General features: G+C 42.2%; 1 protein-coding gene across 10 annotated transcripts in view; it reads right to left on the minus strand.

The window, feature by feature from the left end:
• The window catches only part of SRGAP2 (SLIT-ROBO Rho GTPase activating protein 2), a 232,785-nt gene that overhangs the window by 107,218 nt on the left and 107,604 nt on the right, over nt 1-17,963 (minus strand). For all 10 annotated transcript variants that reach the window (XM_015069962.3, XM_015069964.3, XM_015069963.3 and 7 more), the window contains one exon: nt 8,615-8,777. In XM_015069962.3, coding sequence (XP_014925448.2) covers nt 8,615-8,777 — 163 coding nt within the window. The remainder of the gene's footprint in view (nt 1-8,614; nt 8,778-17,963) is intronic.

Consider the following 17,963-nt stretch of genomic DNA (forward strand, 5'->3'; position numbering starts at 1 on the left):
GAGAGAAGCCCCAAGGGAGAGGATACAGATGCTGCTGACCTAGTGTCACAGAAACCAAAGCTAAAACACCACCAACGGCACTAGCTGCAAAGCTCCCCTCAGTGTTGGCTTTGGCAGCAAACCTGACGCCCCTTATCAGCAGAGATACCTTTGAAGTAGCTGGCAGCCTTCCACCCTCTACACAAATAAGTTCAGCTTGCCATCCTATTCTTTTCTCCAAAGAGGATCTCTTCATCAGATATGAGAGAATAAAGCTCAATTAATCACAACAGATTTTCGCTACCATCAAGACAAACTGGGTGACAGGAACAGCTGTCTGTAAAGCACCACGCCACGCCGTTCGTGATCATGTTATAACGTGGAGGAAGCCCAATCAATTTGCAGATACTGTGTTCCATCGAAACGAGGTGTAAGATGGACTAGGGAAGAGAGGGAGGGGTAAATCAGTCAGCTACTCCTTCTCCCAAACATGTCTCCAGGTTAAACTCTTTCTCAGAAGGGCAGAACACAACCTTTGGAAGTCCGTTCTTTCTCCATTTATTGAATCTACACTACCTACCAGGAACATTTGACTATACCAGCATTGTGGGTCACTTCTCCTTTACTTATTTATGACAACACTACCACAGAACATGCCTCCTTATAGTATCCAGTCTCCTCACATAAGCAAAGTAGCTGGACTCCAAAACTGTAGAAAATCCTGCCATCATCTAAAGGGGACAAACAGTGGGGCGCCTGGGTGGCGCAGTCGGTTGGGCGTCCGACTTCAGTCAGGTCACGATCTCGCGGTCCGTGAGTTCGAGCCCCGCGTCGGGCTCTGGGCTGATGGCTCAGAGCCTGGAGCCTGTTTCCGATTCTGTGTCTCCCTCTCTCTCTGCCCCTCCCCCGTTCATGCTCTGTCTCTCTCTGCCCCAAAAATAGATAAACGTTGAAAAAAAAAATTTTAAAGGGGACAAACAGGTAGGTAGGTAACATGCACCACTTTTGGTTTCAAATCTCCTTTATCCTTTTATACTGCCAGACCCATTTCCTTGGTGCCGAATGAAATCTGATTAGTTGTGGCAAGTCTCTTGTGACCGATCAACCAATGGGAAAGGATACCTGAAGACCCTAGAGAAAAGAATTAATTGAGCCCTCCTACATTTCTTCCCCAGCACCCTTCTTATATCTCCCACTTTCTGCAGTGTGACTTATTTATCTGAATCCAGATTTACCCTTTGTCACCCTCCAAGAATAAAGTAGAGAACCACAATGGGTTGCCCAGACAAACCAGTCTAAATGCTTCACCATTATTGCAGGGGCAAATGTGGCTCACCTACAAGATAGATACATATAGACAGGATCTTATTGACTTCAAATGTCCTTTGTGCTCTTAGGTTTCCCCAAGATGGAAACCAGAATACCTACAATAGTGTTTCTCAACCCTGGCTGCATGCAAGAATCACCTAGGCTCATCCCAGAGACTGATTCAATTGCCCTGGGATGGGGCCTTGGGCATGCTATTTTTAAAATTATTATGATTTAAAAAAATTTTTTTTAAGTTTATTCATTTTTGAGAGAGTGAGACAAAGCATGAGCAGGGGAGGGGCAGAGAGAGAGAGAGAGAGAGAGAGAGAGAGAGAGAGAATCCAAAGCAGGTTCCAGGCTCCAAGCTGTCAGCACAGAGCCTGACGCGGGGCTTGAACTCACAAACCGTGAGATCATCACGACCTGAGCCGAAGTCGGATGCTCAACCAACTGAGCCACCCAGGCGCCCCTAAAATTATTTTTTTTAATCAACTTTAATGAGGCATAATTCACATAAAATAAAACGCATACATTTTAAGTGTATAGTACCCGTTTTGACAAATCCACACACTCATGTAACCACCATTATAATTAAGATTGTATGACATTTCCATAATCCCCAAGTTTCCTTGTGTCCCTCTGCGGTCAACCCCTCACCCTACCCTGGCCCCAAGGCAATCACTGATTTCGTTTCTGTCACAACAGAGTAGAACTATCTTTTCTAAAATTTCATATAAACAGAATCGTACAGAATGTTCTCATTGTGTCTGGCTTCTTGTAATCAGTATAATGTTTCTTGAGTTCATCTACATCATTGTACCCATCAGCATTGCATTTCTTTTTATTGCCGAGTCGTATTCATATATGGATATACCACAATATGTTTTTCCATTCATCTGTTGATGGATATTTGGGTCATTTCCAGTTTTGACTATTATGAATATAATATGAGTCTCCTAAGGCACTTATAACAAATTACTGTAAACTTGGTGACTTAAAGCAACATGCATTTATTCTCAGTTTTTAAAATTTGTATTCAGTTTATGTAAACTAAACAAACACCCAAGAAAACACCATTTCTCCCACCCTCCCACCCCCCTGCCTCTTGCACCACCAGTTTGTTCTCTTTATCTATAAACCTAGGGTTTTTTTTGTTTTTGTTGATTGCGCACATAAGAAAGATCACATGGTATGTCTTTCTCTGTCTTATTTCACTTATTAGCACAATGGCCTTCAGGTCCATCCATGTTGCTGCAAATGGCAAGACCTCAAGCTTTTTTTTATGCCTGAATAATATTCCATTGCGTATATACACTACAACTTCTTTATGCACTCATCCAGTGACAGACACTTCTGTTGCTTCCATACCTGGGCTACTGTAAATAATGCTGCAATAAACACACAGGTGCATCTATCTTTTGGAATTAGTGTTTTCATTTTCTTCAGATCAATATTCAGAAGTGGAACTGCTGGATCACATGGTAGTTCTATCTTTAGTTTCTATTCTCTTACAGTTCTGGAGGTCAGAAGTCTAAAACCCATTCCACTGGGCCAAAACCAAGCATCAACAGGGCTGCTCTTCCCCTGGGGGCTTTTAGGGAGAATCTGTTTCCTTGTCTTTTCCAGCTTCTCGAGCTGCATTCCTTGGCACATGGCCTCCTCCTCCATCCTCAAAGCCAGTGGCCTAGCATCTTCTCCCTGTGACTCTTGCTTCCTCTGCTTCTATTGCATGGCCTCCTCTTTTGTCTGTAATCTCCCTCCACCTCCTTCCAATAAGGACACTTGTGACTGCATTAGAGCCTACTGAGATACTCAAGCATAATATCCTCATCACAAGACCCTCAGACTCATCGTATGTGCAAAGTCCTGTGTGGATAAGGTAAATTCACAGATTTCGGGAATTAGGACATGGACATCTTTGGAAGGGACCATTATTCAGCCAACAACAAAAGCTATTATGAATAATTAGGTACAAGTCTTGGTGTAGGTATTATTTTTACTATCTTTTGCGTAAATACCTAGCCTTGGAATTGCCAGATATGGTAAGTACACACTTAACTTTATAAGACACAGCCAAACTATTTTCCAAAGTGGTAGTACCATTCTGCACTCTCACCAGCATCATAAGAGAATGCTACCCATCCTTACCACCGCTTGTTATTGTCAGTCTTTTTAATTTTAGCCATTCTGGTGAGCATGTGATATGCTTAATGGACATTTATATATCTTTTTACTGAAGTGTCTATTAAAATCTTTTGCCTATTTTTAAAGATTTGGGCAGTGTGTCTTCTTATTATTGAGTTCTATGCATTGCAAATATATTCTCGCAGTCTGTGATTTGTCTCTCGTTTTCTTAACAATGTCTTTCCAAGAACAAAAGTCCAAGAGTGGATGGTGTCCAATTTATCTTTTTTTCTTTTATTGTTCATGCTTTTTACATCCTAAGAAGTTTGTTTCTTCAAGGTCACAAAGATTTTTTTTAAAAACTCCCCCAGTGAGTCTTACACACAGGCAGCATTGAGAACTACTGAACTACTGATCTATCAGGAATTTAACATAACTTGCTCAATTTAACCTTCCTACCATAGAAACATAGGCTAATAAAGGCAAAACAAAAGTATAGCTAGCTGGAATACTGGAGAGGAAAAAAAAAAAAAAAAAAAGAAAGCTGCAATTCAGAGTCTTGGACTGTCTGAATTGACTGGCTTCCAAGACTGAGTATGAGCAGCTAAGGGCTAGAAACAGTGAGCTAAAAAGCAAAGTGAGAGGTACTTTTGGTGTGTTCCAGCTAAGTGAAAGAAGGGAGAACAGAATTGTCCTCTCCCCTGTGGGAAAAAGCACACCCAAGTTTACTTCAGTTTAAAAAGAGAAAGTGGGAAAACTGAGTTCTCTTCTTGGTGGGATTCTTTAGAACACGTCTCTCACAGAGACGATGTAGAGCTGGAAGTCGAACTTGGCAGTGTTTGGCCCCTGGTTTTGAAGCCACCGCATTAAACAAATGAAGGTGGCAGCAATAATATTTGCCTAAACCTTGGTTCCAACAAGGGTTAGACAGACTGAGCTTTCATTACACAAAAAGAGATGTCAGGAGCACCAAATGGGCTCAATTTCCCCTGGAGTCCTAGACAAAGTGGGTCTGTTTCTAAGCTGTGGACAGGAGGCTACTTTCTCTAGATGTTATATTTAGCTAAAGGAATCTCTACCATGGCTTCATGCAAAATGTAAAATATGTCCCAGCAGACATAACCACAAACCAGAGTGCCAGCAAGGAGCATCCCTTAAGGGGGTTCAGTAGTACAGAGGGGCCAATTGTACAGCCGCCCTGACATCCCCAAATTAGCTGAGTTAGCTGTGAGCCGGATTTTTGGCCAGTTCTCACATTTAATGAGTCTTTGTTTCCTTCTTACTAGAGATCCTGCCCCTGGGGAGAAAAACACGTTGTCCTATTTCACTGTCAACTTCCAGCTGCTTGCCCAGACACCAGGTAAAAGAAACAACCCAATGCAGGTGAAAGAAACAACCCAATGTTGATGTCTAACACCTCCAAACCTTTTGAAGGCTTGTGTGCAAGAGGAAAGGTTGGGTTAATTCCATAACTAAGTGAAATATCTGGATTCAATAGGAAAGAGTAAGAAAATCCAAACTACCCTCTTCTCTGCACACCATACCCAGAATCCTAACAGAATACGTAGAAAGAACCTCAAGTTCTAGGGCCAGATGACTGGATTTAAATAGTAGCCTCACCTCATTTTTTGATTAAACTCCCTCAGTTTCAGTTTCCTCCTTCATAAAGTAGGGATAATAATAGCAACTACTTTATGGAATTATTGTAAAGATCAAGTGTATAAAGTGCTTACTACTGTACCTGGCACATAAACGTTCAAAAAATGTCAGTTTTGATTATCATAACCTTTGCTAGTGAATCAATAAGTTTTACAGATTAAAAAAAAAGAATTATAAAAGGAAGAAAACCTATGCCTTTTGCCAGTGAGAAATAGAGCCAAATCACATAAAACTCAGGTGAATTTTCTCAGGTATCCATAGCTGAACCAGAAACAAAGGTATCTTTTCTAAAGTCTGTGTCTCCTGAGAAATGTGGATTTCCTTTATTGCTGGAACTGAATTTATAGGGAAAAAAAAAGGTATATCTACTTCACACATTTGGATTCCAGTTTGGCCTCTCTTGGTTGCTGGTTATTATAGATAGAAGAAGCTGAAACAGTGCTTCATTCCTCAAGAAAGTCGATCTTTAATTGCCTAAGCTAGCCCCCTCTCCATACCCACATTCACTTTTGTTTGCCCATATCCTGGGGACTCCAATTTACTTGGATGTAGTTCATCATAGAACTACAGTGTATTAGATTTTGAAGGCAGCATGAAGATCATACAGGCCAAACACTTTTTTTTTTTTTTAAACTTTAGGGAACTAAGGCACAGAAAGAAGTCATTGTCTAAGGTTTCAGAGTTACTAGCACAGCTAAGCTCAAGAGAAAGAGTCACTTGGAAGAGACCTCTGCTCTGATAGAGCAAAGCAAGCCCTGGGAAGCTTCACATAACTGACAGCGTGGCCAGGCTCATTCCTTAGTTCTCTTATCTGATTACTATATCTTAACCACTGGGATTCTAATTCTTTATGTGCGACACACTTTAAACAAAAGAGAATACAAAAATTGAGGTATGGAAAGAGAATGCTTCTGTGTCCATCACTAGAAAGGAGAGAGGCTCTCATCTGGCCAAAACAGAATTAATTTACACTTGTGATGTGCCAAACCAGCATCTACCTTAGAACCCTCTGCCTACATTGGACCCCAGGGGAGAGAGAAAAGAGATTATTCACCCAGTGGGATAGTAAACATTGGCTATTTAACAGTCTTATGCATATCTCTAATCAACCGTAATTTAACTGATGAAAAGTTATAAAGATCAAGAGAAAGTCCTATGAGCTGCAACCATACACAACAACATGAATAAATCTCACACACATATGTTGAATGGGAAAAACCAGACGGAAAAGAGTACACACTGTATGAGTCTACTTATAAAAACTAAGAAACCAAGTAAAACTAATCTCTGCTGTTAAAAGTCAGCACAGTTGTTATCCTTGGAATACCCTTCCCAACCCCTCAAGGACTAGGAGGAAGCATGAGCGGGGCCTCTAGGGTACTGAACTAATCTGTTTCTTGATCTGGGAGCTGGTTATCAGGAGTGTTCAGTTTGTAAAAACGCATTCAGCTGTAAGACCGTGGTATGTGCAACTATCTTCAATGGAATGTAATATATACACAGTCCTATGAGTAATTAGAAATTCTGCCTTATACCCCCAGCAAAGAAATGCACAGTTTATGGAGGTCAACTCTGAGACCGTGGCTAGGAATATCATCCACAGGCAGATTTTCCTTCTGGAGGGCAAAGTCCCCATGTCTTACATACAATTCGTGCACTTAGACTCTTGGTGAAATGTGAATGGCACCCAAAGAACCGGAAACATTTGTGGCTTTAATAACTGCTGCCTTCAGCCTAAACACCTGTGAGATCTGGAGGGGCCATAATACTTCTTCAGCTTGGTTCTTCTCTACCCTTCTAAAGCTGGAAGAAAAGGGAGCTGAAAGCTTGGGTGCAGTCTAGACAGCTGAACATCCCTCACAGAAGTTTTTTCTTAGATGAACAGAGAAAATGAGGGAGGAAACGATCAGTCAGCCCCTGTCCTTCTAGAGATAGTCTAAGAGGCCGTCAAGGTCACAGTGAAGAGCTGAAGTGGCATCTGATTACTGTCAAGGTTCTACCTAAATAGGCTTAAAATTTTTTTTCTCATAAAACTGTATATATTTAAGGAGTATGACATTATGATTTGATACATACGCACAGTGAAATGATTATAGTCAAGCCAATTAACATAACATCTCACCCAGTTACCTTGGTGTGAGTGTGTGAAAAAAGCACCTGAAATCTACTCTCTAGCATACTTCCAGTATTCAATACAATATTAACTACAGTTGTTAATTTTAGTCACACCCACACACCACCAAACATTGCAGAATAATTCAAAAGAATGACAAGGAAGCTAGAACAGACGCTGGAAACCATGAGGAAATGGTGAAAAGTACCTTCACCCCTAAATGAAGTATGGCCCCAAGCACAGCATAGCCAGGTCACTAAAAATAGCTGGTGAACTCCGGGAGGAGTTATCTTTCTCCTCCTTCTTTTCATTGTCAGATGCTTTTTACTCTTCATATCCTGTCTCCAAGACACAGGAAAAGCCCCAACACAGATGCAATTATGTAAATGGAAGATCCTAAATCATGTTCTTTTTCATGTTGGTGTAAACAAAAGAAATTGGGCTCTAATTCCAGACCTACTAAGATCTGGAAAACTTCCAAATGTTAAGAATTGGAAAACTGACTACTATTGGCCACAGCCCTGTTTACTGAAGTCCTTTCTCTCCCAGCCTCAAATTTTAACAGTGGATTTTGTCAAATGATAACCAATGAATTTCCTCTATATGAAACCAAAGAAATAGCTCTATATACCCTCTTTACACCCAAAACTGTGGGAAGATTATTCGCCTTCTTTAAGATCTGCTGGGGATGTCAGAGCTTGAATGTTAGACATGGTACATCATGTACAATGGTTGGGGCTTTTACCACTATGTGTAACCAAAAGTCATGAATCAGTGACTCCACTGAGAGCTCAGGTTGAGAGAACTCCTTAGTTTCCAAGAGACTATTTCCACTACCGACAGATAAGGTCAATTTGGCATGAGTTTCTTAAGTTTACCACAATTAATTTTGAGTTTTCCCTTGGTCAGATTTTTCAACTTACACCCAAGGAATTATGACAAACAACTGAGTTCCAAAAGCATTCAGGGACCCAAAGACCAAGATATGACATGATAAGAATAACCAAATTCATAAGTTCATCTTGGCTAAGATCAGCACTTGGAAAGAAAACTAAACCGAATCACAAACATACACGAACTAGAAGAGGAAAACTTAAAATGACTCTGAAGGTCCCTGAATCTCAACAGCCTTACAGCTCACTCAAGGAAACCAAGCAAACATCACTATCACTGATATAGGCAGATTATGAACTCTGTTGCCAGTCTTGGGGTTGTCTCTCTTGCAAATGGTTACTCTCCCAAGGCTATTGTTAATTCAACTCAGAAAGGAAGAAAAGAAGGGCTATTCAGTATTTTCTCACCACGAGACCACGGTAAGGAATGACCAAGAGAAAGCCTTTTAAGTGGGCCAATACGAAGGTGTTTCTCTTATTTACAAGGTGGTGTCATCACCCCACCTGGGTAGCTCCACGCCTAGAAATAGCTATATACCTTTTTAAAGAGTCTTCCTGAGTCCTCGCTGACTTGGACAAATCGAGGAATGATATTATTCAGGTAGATGTCACTCAGGGTGGTGTGGTCCCTGCTCTCCCGCTTCACCTGGTTTAATAGGAGATTCCAGCAGTTGACTGGAGAGAGAACATTCTGATCCTTCCTGCGGAGAAACAACAAGAAAGAAAAATCAGTGTTGGTGAGTAGCCAGAGCCAACAGCTATGACTTTACAGTCCATGTCACAAAATCACAGTGATCAAAGCCAAGCCAGAAACAGATATCTTTCCTAAAGCTTGCACCTCTAGTTTTCTTTTTTTCTAAAAACTCAGTGCAGAAAATAAGAAGAGTGAGAAGGAGAGGGAGGAAAGAGGAGAAGAAGAGAAGCAGGATTATCTGTTGAGCACCTATTATGTTCTAGGAACTTGGAAAATGTTTGATGTGCATTATTCCCTAAGTTTTATCATTTCCTTGTAAGGAAAGAACTACCATTATCCCCACTTTACTAATTAGAAGACTGAAACTCAGAGAGATTGCCACTTGCCCATGGCTAGTGAGAAGGAGTCACAGAGACAGTCAGAAGGGGTCAGGGACCAGAACCACAGCTCTGTGTTGTCTGACTAGAACCGGTCTAGGCTGTTTGACTCCAAAGTCCATAACCTTAGCCATTAAGTCATTTGGTTTGTGTCTAGGGTTGAAGACAAAACTTAGAGGTCTAGAGACAAAAATCACGAGAGGACACAGGCCACCCCCTCCCCCCCCCCCACATTTATCTATATTTGGATTCAGTGAAGACAACCTTGGAGGCATTTGCCGTGAAAAAAGTCACCAAAAACACGCCAGTCCCACAGAATGCATCTAAGGAGGTTTTGACTTCCCCCGGTTGAGCCCTTTTGTCATGTCCCATACAGCCAAGAGCACAAACCATATCTGAACAGGTGTATTCCTACAGCTTCTACAGTCCAAGTGGGGCAGTAAAGTGCCAAACCTAGGTGCTCATTTTTTAATGAAAACACTGTGATCCAAAAGAATTTACTGATCATCTACTCAGTTCACAACACTATTAAAGCAACAGAAAGTTCTGCATTTGCAAGTTGGGTTTCTTTAAAAAGAGAAACAGAAAGTAAGGGTTGTTTGTTGTATTATTTATCAAGGGCTTATTGTGTACTTGGCACGTGGCTGGGCCCTGTACTCACGTTGTTTAACTTGAACCTTGCAACAGCCTGATGAAGGGGGTGTTATTAAGCGCATTCAGCAGATCTGGGAAATTGGACTGAGAAAGGTTAGATATCTTGTTCAAGGTCACAGAGTTAAAAAGTGGCAACACTCAGATTCAAAACCAAGCCTTGTGATTGTAGAGAATGCTCTTAATCATTGCAAACAATCACAACCTGTTTATCCTGTTCATTTCTCTTTCCCCTCTTTCCTCCCTATAGTCAGACTCTTAATGAAAAGAAAGTGAGTTGACAGTGGCTTGGTTCCTGAGTCAGCACTGCCTCCATTCAGAGCTGGAGGCTCTCGGGCAGCTGTGATCTGCAGAGCATGGAATTCAACTTTAGAAGGGGCTTTTCCAATTCTGTAGTAAGGTAACTATTAGCAAATAATCACACCACAGCTACTCTGGCTTCAGAACATACCAGACCGTTAAGTCAAATATCTGTCTAACCAGCACCAAGAAGCTACTTCAAACCAATGAATACTGGAGTCCAAACTGAAACTGTCCTATATCTGCCCCCACCTCTGCCCTACGCACCACACATCTACAGCCAAAATAGCTAATACTAGGGCTCCTGGGTGGCTCAGTTGGTTAAGCATTCAACTCATGATTTCGGCTCAGGTCACGGTCTCACAGTTTGTGCGATGGGAGTCTGCATTGGGCTCGGTGCTGACAGTGTGGAGCCTGGTGAGATTCTCTCTCTCCCTCTATCTCTGCTCCTCCCCCGCTGGTGTGTGTACGAGCCCCCTCTCTGCCCTCTTTCAAAATAAATAAACATTAAAAAAAAAAAAAACCTAATACTTATGTGCTGACCACTTCGGCAACATTACGTCCACTTATCTTCCTAGGAAAAAAAAATCAAAAGATTTCTATGGAAATAAAAATACATATACTAGCTGAGAGAGATATACACACGTAATTAATCCACTCCTTTCAAAATGTTTAGCACCTGAGAAACAAACCGGAAAAAGCAAATAGGAAACAATCTTTACACAAAGCTGAGCATGGGCATTCACTGACCTTTGCTTGTTTTCACTGCAAGAAAACTTTCAAATGCATTCCAAATCAGTTTCAGTTACAAAACCCTAAGTAATGGAATTTACTTTTTTGTCGGGTGGCAAAGCATCCATGTCTTCAGCAAGCATGGAATGTATCAGGCAATTACACTTGCATTTTCAAAAGGGCAGATCTCACAAGATCTAAACTTTACAACTGGTCTCAATTTGCTTCTTATAGGTGGACATGGGTTGGTGGTCTCTATCGGGCCTTTCCTTGGAGTGCTTCACGCACAAAAATGGTACTACAATTCAATTTCACAGACATAAACATTTGTATCTTAAGTGAACAAAACACAGTATTAGGGGCTTTTAGTTATGAAAGTGCTGATATCACCGTGCTGCGTGGGAGAGAGAGAAAAAGAGCTATAATATAGCAGAACACTAGAGGTAGGTATGAACAAAGGGTCCGCTAGCTCACAAATGTACAACGCAGATCACAAGTGAAGGCAGGAGAGGCAAAACCAACCTAATGCCATGGAAGAGGATACAGAGCATAAATCCCCAGGGGCCCCTCAGAAGAAAGGATGAGTAAACAAAGAGGAATTAATAAAAAGGATGGGCAGAGTGGGAATCTTTTAAAATAAAAAGCCGTATGCCTTAAAACTAATGTATTTATATTTATTAAGAAGTTCTAAGGTGGTAAAGTACTTTCAGCACATATATTTCCATCCTGACAGCATGTAGTGGGATGGCTATTATTGGTGTTGGTGAGCAGGAGTTTTTAAAGTGTGTTCTGAGAAAGTCTGGAATTACAGAAAATCACATTTCAATTTCCAACAACTGTCACACATCCATTCAATGAGCAACCTCCAGTTAAATGTGCAAGGGACCCTGATTCCCTGGGGTAGACACTATCACGATGTCTCACGGGCTGCTATGTGAGTTTCATGGTATGCAAACTTTGGAATAAAGAATCAATGCATGTATCCGAACTTCTGAAAAATGACCTATTGGTTAGAATCGATGTTGCTCTGCACAGGTTTCGCTTTTAATTCAAGCCTGTGTGCCTCCTTAGGCGAAGCTGTTCAGGGTGAGCACACGACTCGACCCACAGAGGCCAAGTTTAAACTACATGCCACAGAAGGGCTCAGGGGCCAGTGCTGGGCTCGCAGGACACCGTGGTCGGGTAGTGAGCATGTACCTGCTCAATGTCAGCGCATCATCATCAACTGTCTTAATGCTTAGTATACACTTCCGGGCTTACCCAGTAAGAGTTATGAAGGGGAACTGGAAGAGCTGCTAGGTAATGTTAGCGATTCAACTTCAAAACAAAATTACCCTTTTTCAAGAGCCCAGGCCAATTTCAAACTCTCTCAAGACTGTAACTCATCTGTGTGAATCAGGATTTTCTTGATACTGGGCAGCCCAGACCAGAACCAGAAAAATCCTAGATGCTGAAACGGATATAAAACTGCAACTCTGATTCATAATTCCGATTTCATTATTGGGGGCCACGAACACAGCCTCCCTGTTCTCACAGACTGACCCTGTAACGAGTACTCTTCATAAATTTGCACTTTAAAAGTGGATTTACACCAATAAGACACTGCTTTGATCTGCCGCATGTATGGGGATTTTACGCAAGATCTTTATTTTTAAAGTCTTTCAAGATAGTCTTAAACTCTGCTGTCTGTTTCTTGTATGGGTTCCTAGTCTCTTTTACTATGACTGCCGCTTTTCAGGCCATATTTTTAGTTCTTGGAGTTTGTATGCTTTCTTGGACATATTCCTCCTTTCAACCAAGGTGTTTCAATTAATTCATTTATTTATTTTGGGGTGGCGGTGGAGCAGGGGAGGTAAAGGGCATGTAGCAAGAGGGGAACACCACAGAGACAATTTGCCTGGCCAACACGAACAAAGATGAAACACACTTCAGGCTGGAAAATAAGCAAGTCAACGAGACGTGATTTCATAGGGAGCATATTAAGGTTCTGCTAGAGCGGTTTCCTGCTTCAGCAGCTCCACAGCCTTATTTTATTTGGGGCTGCTCAAGCCGAGGGAACTTCGTTTGGTTAGGAGACTGAAATTTGTCTTTCTATCTTTTCCATCTATCATTTGTTTGCACAGTGTCTTTACTTTCCCCGCCCCTGGAGTCAGGTTGTGTAATACTCGGGCATTTAAAGAAAAGGGTCTGCATCCCTTAGGAATGTACTGAACAGCTGCAAACCTCCTCAAGCACTAATCCCTAAAAAGCAGACAAAATATCCAGAAGTATTTTTCTTACTTAACATTTTTTTCAGGAGGCAGATCAAGAAAACATAATACTACACTGGAGAGGGAATGACTCTGGAGTCAAAAAAAAAAAAAAGAAGAAAAAAGGAGGCCCATAAAGTCACAAGCTGGCTATGCATCCACCGAAGAGATTCTCGTTAGAAATGCGTGGAGCTAAACGTGCACAGCTGAATCGTTAGCCTCAAATACATCAGCCCAGTTTTTCTCCTTCAACTTGAGACTATTTATGGATGTTCAACAAACTTAGCAGCAAGTGCTCAAAGGGATTTCTCTACAATATCTAGGGTAAAGACAGAACTCTATAAAGGTCCACGCTGGCCTCGATATTACACTTCATTTTTTTTTTTTTTTTTTTTTTTTTGCCATATTCCCTCCTCTGCTCCACTGCAGCTGTCTCACCTATAAAATGGACGCACGCCCTGTTGGTGTACGTCTAGCCCCCTAAAGGTCTTCAAAGCAGGGATGTAAAATCCCGGAAGCCCTCCTGGCCTAAGGTGCCATTTAATGAAGAATTGCTAGGCTCCCAGCTCTGCAGATGGGGCGCGTGACACAAGCTTGGCATGACCGGATGGCTTGAGCTTCTGAGCTTGTCTACCGAGGTGCGTTTCCTGTCGGGCCAACAGTCTCTGACCTGCCCACCTACGGGGCTGTTGCGAGGCTGAAATGAGAAGCTGAATGCAAGAGAATTACATCAACAGTAAAGCACTATACAAATGTGAAGAAATATTATCATTTTTATTTCCAAACAAACTAGGATCGGCTTTCATCAATTTCCAACAGGCTCCTCACCCGGCCCTGGGCCAGGGCCAAGAGCGCAGCCTGCTGAAAATGCACAGCCCTTGGCAAATAATGGTGGGGATAGGACAGCAGCAACAGGCAATTAACCAAGCAGCTGTAAGTCTCTGGGAAGACGTGAGGGAGGTACCAACGGGAAAGCAGAATTTAATCTTCCACTGCCCTCCCCCTAAGGACCAGGGTGGAACAGTCAGTCCTGCATTCCACACAGGGAACTGTGCGCTGAAGGGGACAGGAAGGAAGCCACAGGGAACTCCGATCACCAGAACCCTAGGTGCTTTGGCAACTTCCTCCGAGCCTCTCTTTTGCAGAATTCCTATCAGACCCGCCAGTGTGTACGCAGGGATGGCAAATATCAATACATCTAAGAAAACTACCATTTCTCACCTTTGAAAATAGACATAGATGTGATGACAGACAAGACCCAAAATGAGTTAAATACATTCAATATATGTTACTGAGCATACACCTATGAAGAGGATATATATTTTTAAAAAGGCACCTGCTTAATAAAGGGGATCATTTCGCGACAGTTGGACAGGGAACTAGTGACAAGTGGGGAGTCGCATTTTTAAGCCTAAATTCCCTCCTGGCACCTTGATTAAAATGAAATGAACTGAGGCAGCCAAAGAGATTATTTTATTCAGATGAACGTTATTAGCCTTTCTGGCTTATTTTCTCTATTATGCGTTTTGCTGATGCTGACAGAAGCAGACGGGCTGGATGGAGAGGCAAAGCCGCAGCAGATTTATGGTTTGACGCGCCATGCATAAAATCAGACCCTTGCTGACCCAGATAAGCCAGAGGATGGATGGGATTTGCTGGGGAAGGTGTTAAAAAAAGGAAGGGGAAAAAATCACCAAGGTGGGAAGTGACTTGAAAAAGATTCTGCCTGTAACGCTGGCTGCTGGTTCTTCGGCCCAGGAGTGCAGTGGCGGCCTGGAGGCATCTTTCAAAGACAGCAGGCAGGAAGGGAGGGGGCAGGCACACTTCTTGGGGCTTATCACAGCTCCGCTTCAGCTCTGCCAGCAGTGAGATCAGGATAGGAGAGCTCAGAGACAGAGAAAGGGCCAAAGGCAAAAATGTATATTCTATGTATAGAGAAATGAGATTTCACATTTTCAGGGACAAGTTAATCCCACAAATTGTCCTCGGTAGCCTAGACAGATGATTAGAAAGGATTCAAGCAGTGGTGTACCCACCTTACTCAAAATAGTCTAAATTGTCCTCTATAATCAGGTTTGGGGGAAGCGCTGTATGGAAATGGAATTCTTGTGGCTCTGGATTCGTTCCAGGGAGCCCAGCCACACCCCTGGGATCATGGCTTGTCCAAGAGCTGAGAGCTTAAGAATCTGCTTTGAAGTTGAGAACTGGACTAGCACCGAGTCTGACATCTTAATAATTATTTCCTGAGTGATTACAGGACCAAGGTTCCCCTGGGTTAGGTCAGAGAACTGGGAGACATTCTCAAATCTGAGCCGTTGTAGACCCTAACTGGAGATGTCTCCCCATCAATTGATGACAGGCAAGAGATTTTGCTTTCCTTGCAACCATCCCACCCTACCCCGTGTTCATGGCAGGGAGAGGAGGTTGGAGATTGTTTTAATCACTCAAGGCAGCTTTGTGGACCCCATGAGACCAGACATAGCGGTGGAGGGCATCTACACAAGATTTAAATCTGCCTAGCTTTCTTGCCTAGATTTCTGACATCTTATTGTCCAGACCCCTTCTCTGAGTCCTTGAGCTCTGAAGTCTTCTTATTTCATTCATTCAACAAATCCTGACTGAGTACGTACTATGTGCCAGGTCCTGCTCTGGGCACTAGAGATAAAGGGAGCAACACTCTTGTTTCTGACCGGCTTCTCCCATGTTTGCAGAACCTTCTGGATCCAACACCTGGTCTTCTTGCCCCTAGACTGTCCATCAGCCACAACCCACATCTTATCCTGGTCTTGATGCCCGTGTGTACACCGACCATCGTGAAACCCTGATCTAGCTGACGTAGAAGATCCCCAGCAGCCTTCTCTGTGTAGACCTGGGACCTTCCCTTTGTTTATACCTGTCTTGCCACTAGCATTCTCAGAACTGTAGGGAGGTAAAAACAAAGAGGCTACACTAAACTCTTCCCTGTGTACTCTGGGTACAATCTAAATGCTAGAGAACAAACACTACGCACTCCACCCCAATACAGTCAATAGAACCAAAGGCCTAGAAATTCATTTATATATGACATATCCCTCCCCAAATACGCTGTGATCATACCAAAAGGTATGAGCTGACTAATTCCCTTAAAAAATAAAACATCATATTGCTGACCGAGGAACAAACAAGTAATACACGTTTCTCAGTTTAAAAGGATTCTTTAACCATCTACATTAACAGTTAACACATATTCCTCATAATTCCACATAATAACTCATATAATAATTCTATAGAATAATCTGTGAATAACTCTACAATTATATCTTCAGTTTTTTTCTTCTCCAGTTAATTAAGATATCACCAGAAACCCCATAAGTAATTACAGCACATGACAAACATACAGAGGAAAAAAAAATACACGCAGATGTGTTAGCAGATTTTTTTGAATGAATGAAATCTTGGGAGATGACTGAGACAGACAGCCTGGCTCACCCCTGGTAGTTCATTCCAGAGAAATAAATACCTGTCTGTGCCAAACTGGAATGACGTCACTCAAAAATCCACACACTTTATTTTCAAAGCAGTAACCACTACCTTGGGAGCAGGCATCTCCCTGGCACCAGGCACGAGCAGGGAAGCTTGATCTATAGCCAGAAACTCCTGCCTAGCAAATGGCGCTTAACCATGCCAAGTACCGACAAGCCACTTGGGAAGAAAGGGTATCCCTAAGTTTCAGACCTCCCCTTCCTGAATACCTCCTAATGGAATAATGAGTTCCTTACATGGCTCACGATAACAATGAGGAATGAGGAATAAACAAATATGACTTGATTCTGTGAAACTACAGAGCTAAGTGGAATGAAGTCTAAATAGTCATCAGATCAACCCCACGCATTGTTATCAGTTCTCATGTGTTATTTTGATATTTACCTGACCTTATTGGAAGGAAGTCCTTTGAGGACAGGGTATATTTTGGAATAGTCAGTGAACACCTATCACCAAGAAATGGGCGGGTACTTAACCAGCACTGACTAAGGACAGATGCCACAGCCACAGAAATCTTTTAAGTGTTGTGCACAGTGAAACGATTCATTTAATGAATAGTTAGTATCTTCAGCCTCCATCAATCCTGCCTAATCAACTGCTGCAGCATGTATCTGGGTGGCTACTGAGTGGCTGAGTTTGTGCGCCCACCGACTTATTTGCTCTGAACGACAGCATATTATTAACCATGCTGATACTCTGCTGGCAAAATTTTAAAGGGTTGGATGGAGTAAGAGATGCCCTGGTCAATTTCCAAGTTGGTAAGTTACTGAGTTCTACAGGTCTGTGAGTAATCTGGATGAATGATGGTACCCCCTCCCAGCGAGGTGGTACTCTGCAAAGCACCCCGAACCATGCTCATGACCTAGAGCCCAGTTTTAGTTCTGCCACTTCCTAAAGCCAGGTAATCTTGAATCAGTCACAGATGCACTCTGGGCCTCAAAATTTCCTTATCTGCTTAAAAAAGTAAATGGGGACAGTAGACCCACCCTGCCTAACTCACTTGGCTATTACGAAGATCAAGTCAAACAAGGTGATGGCCATAAAAAAAGTTCATCAACACTGAAGTGCTCCACATCTACAAATCAGTATTGTCATCTTCTGTAATTATTGTTATAACCATTATTATTACTTGACAGTCCATACAATGGGCTCACACTCACAAAACAAACTGGCTAGAGTCATGTATGAAAAGATAAACACATCTCAAAAGTCCCAGGCCTTATTACCTAAATTTGCAATGAACTTGCTTTATAAGTTTCATACTGCATCAGTGCACTAAAGAGGAACACATTCTGTTGCCATGAACTTATCATCTGGTTCTCTGGGAACTCCCACACTCAGTGAATCTCCTGTGCCCCACCT

The sequence above is a fragment of the Acinonyx jubatus genome, chromosome E4 (assembly GCF_027475565.1).
Source record: "Acinonyx jubatus isolate Ajub_Pintada_27869175 chromosome E4, VMU_Ajub_asm_v1.0, whole genome shotgun sequence".
Taxonomy (NCBI): Eukaryota; Metazoa; Chordata; class Mammalia; order Carnivora; family Felidae; genus Acinonyx; species Acinonyx jubatus.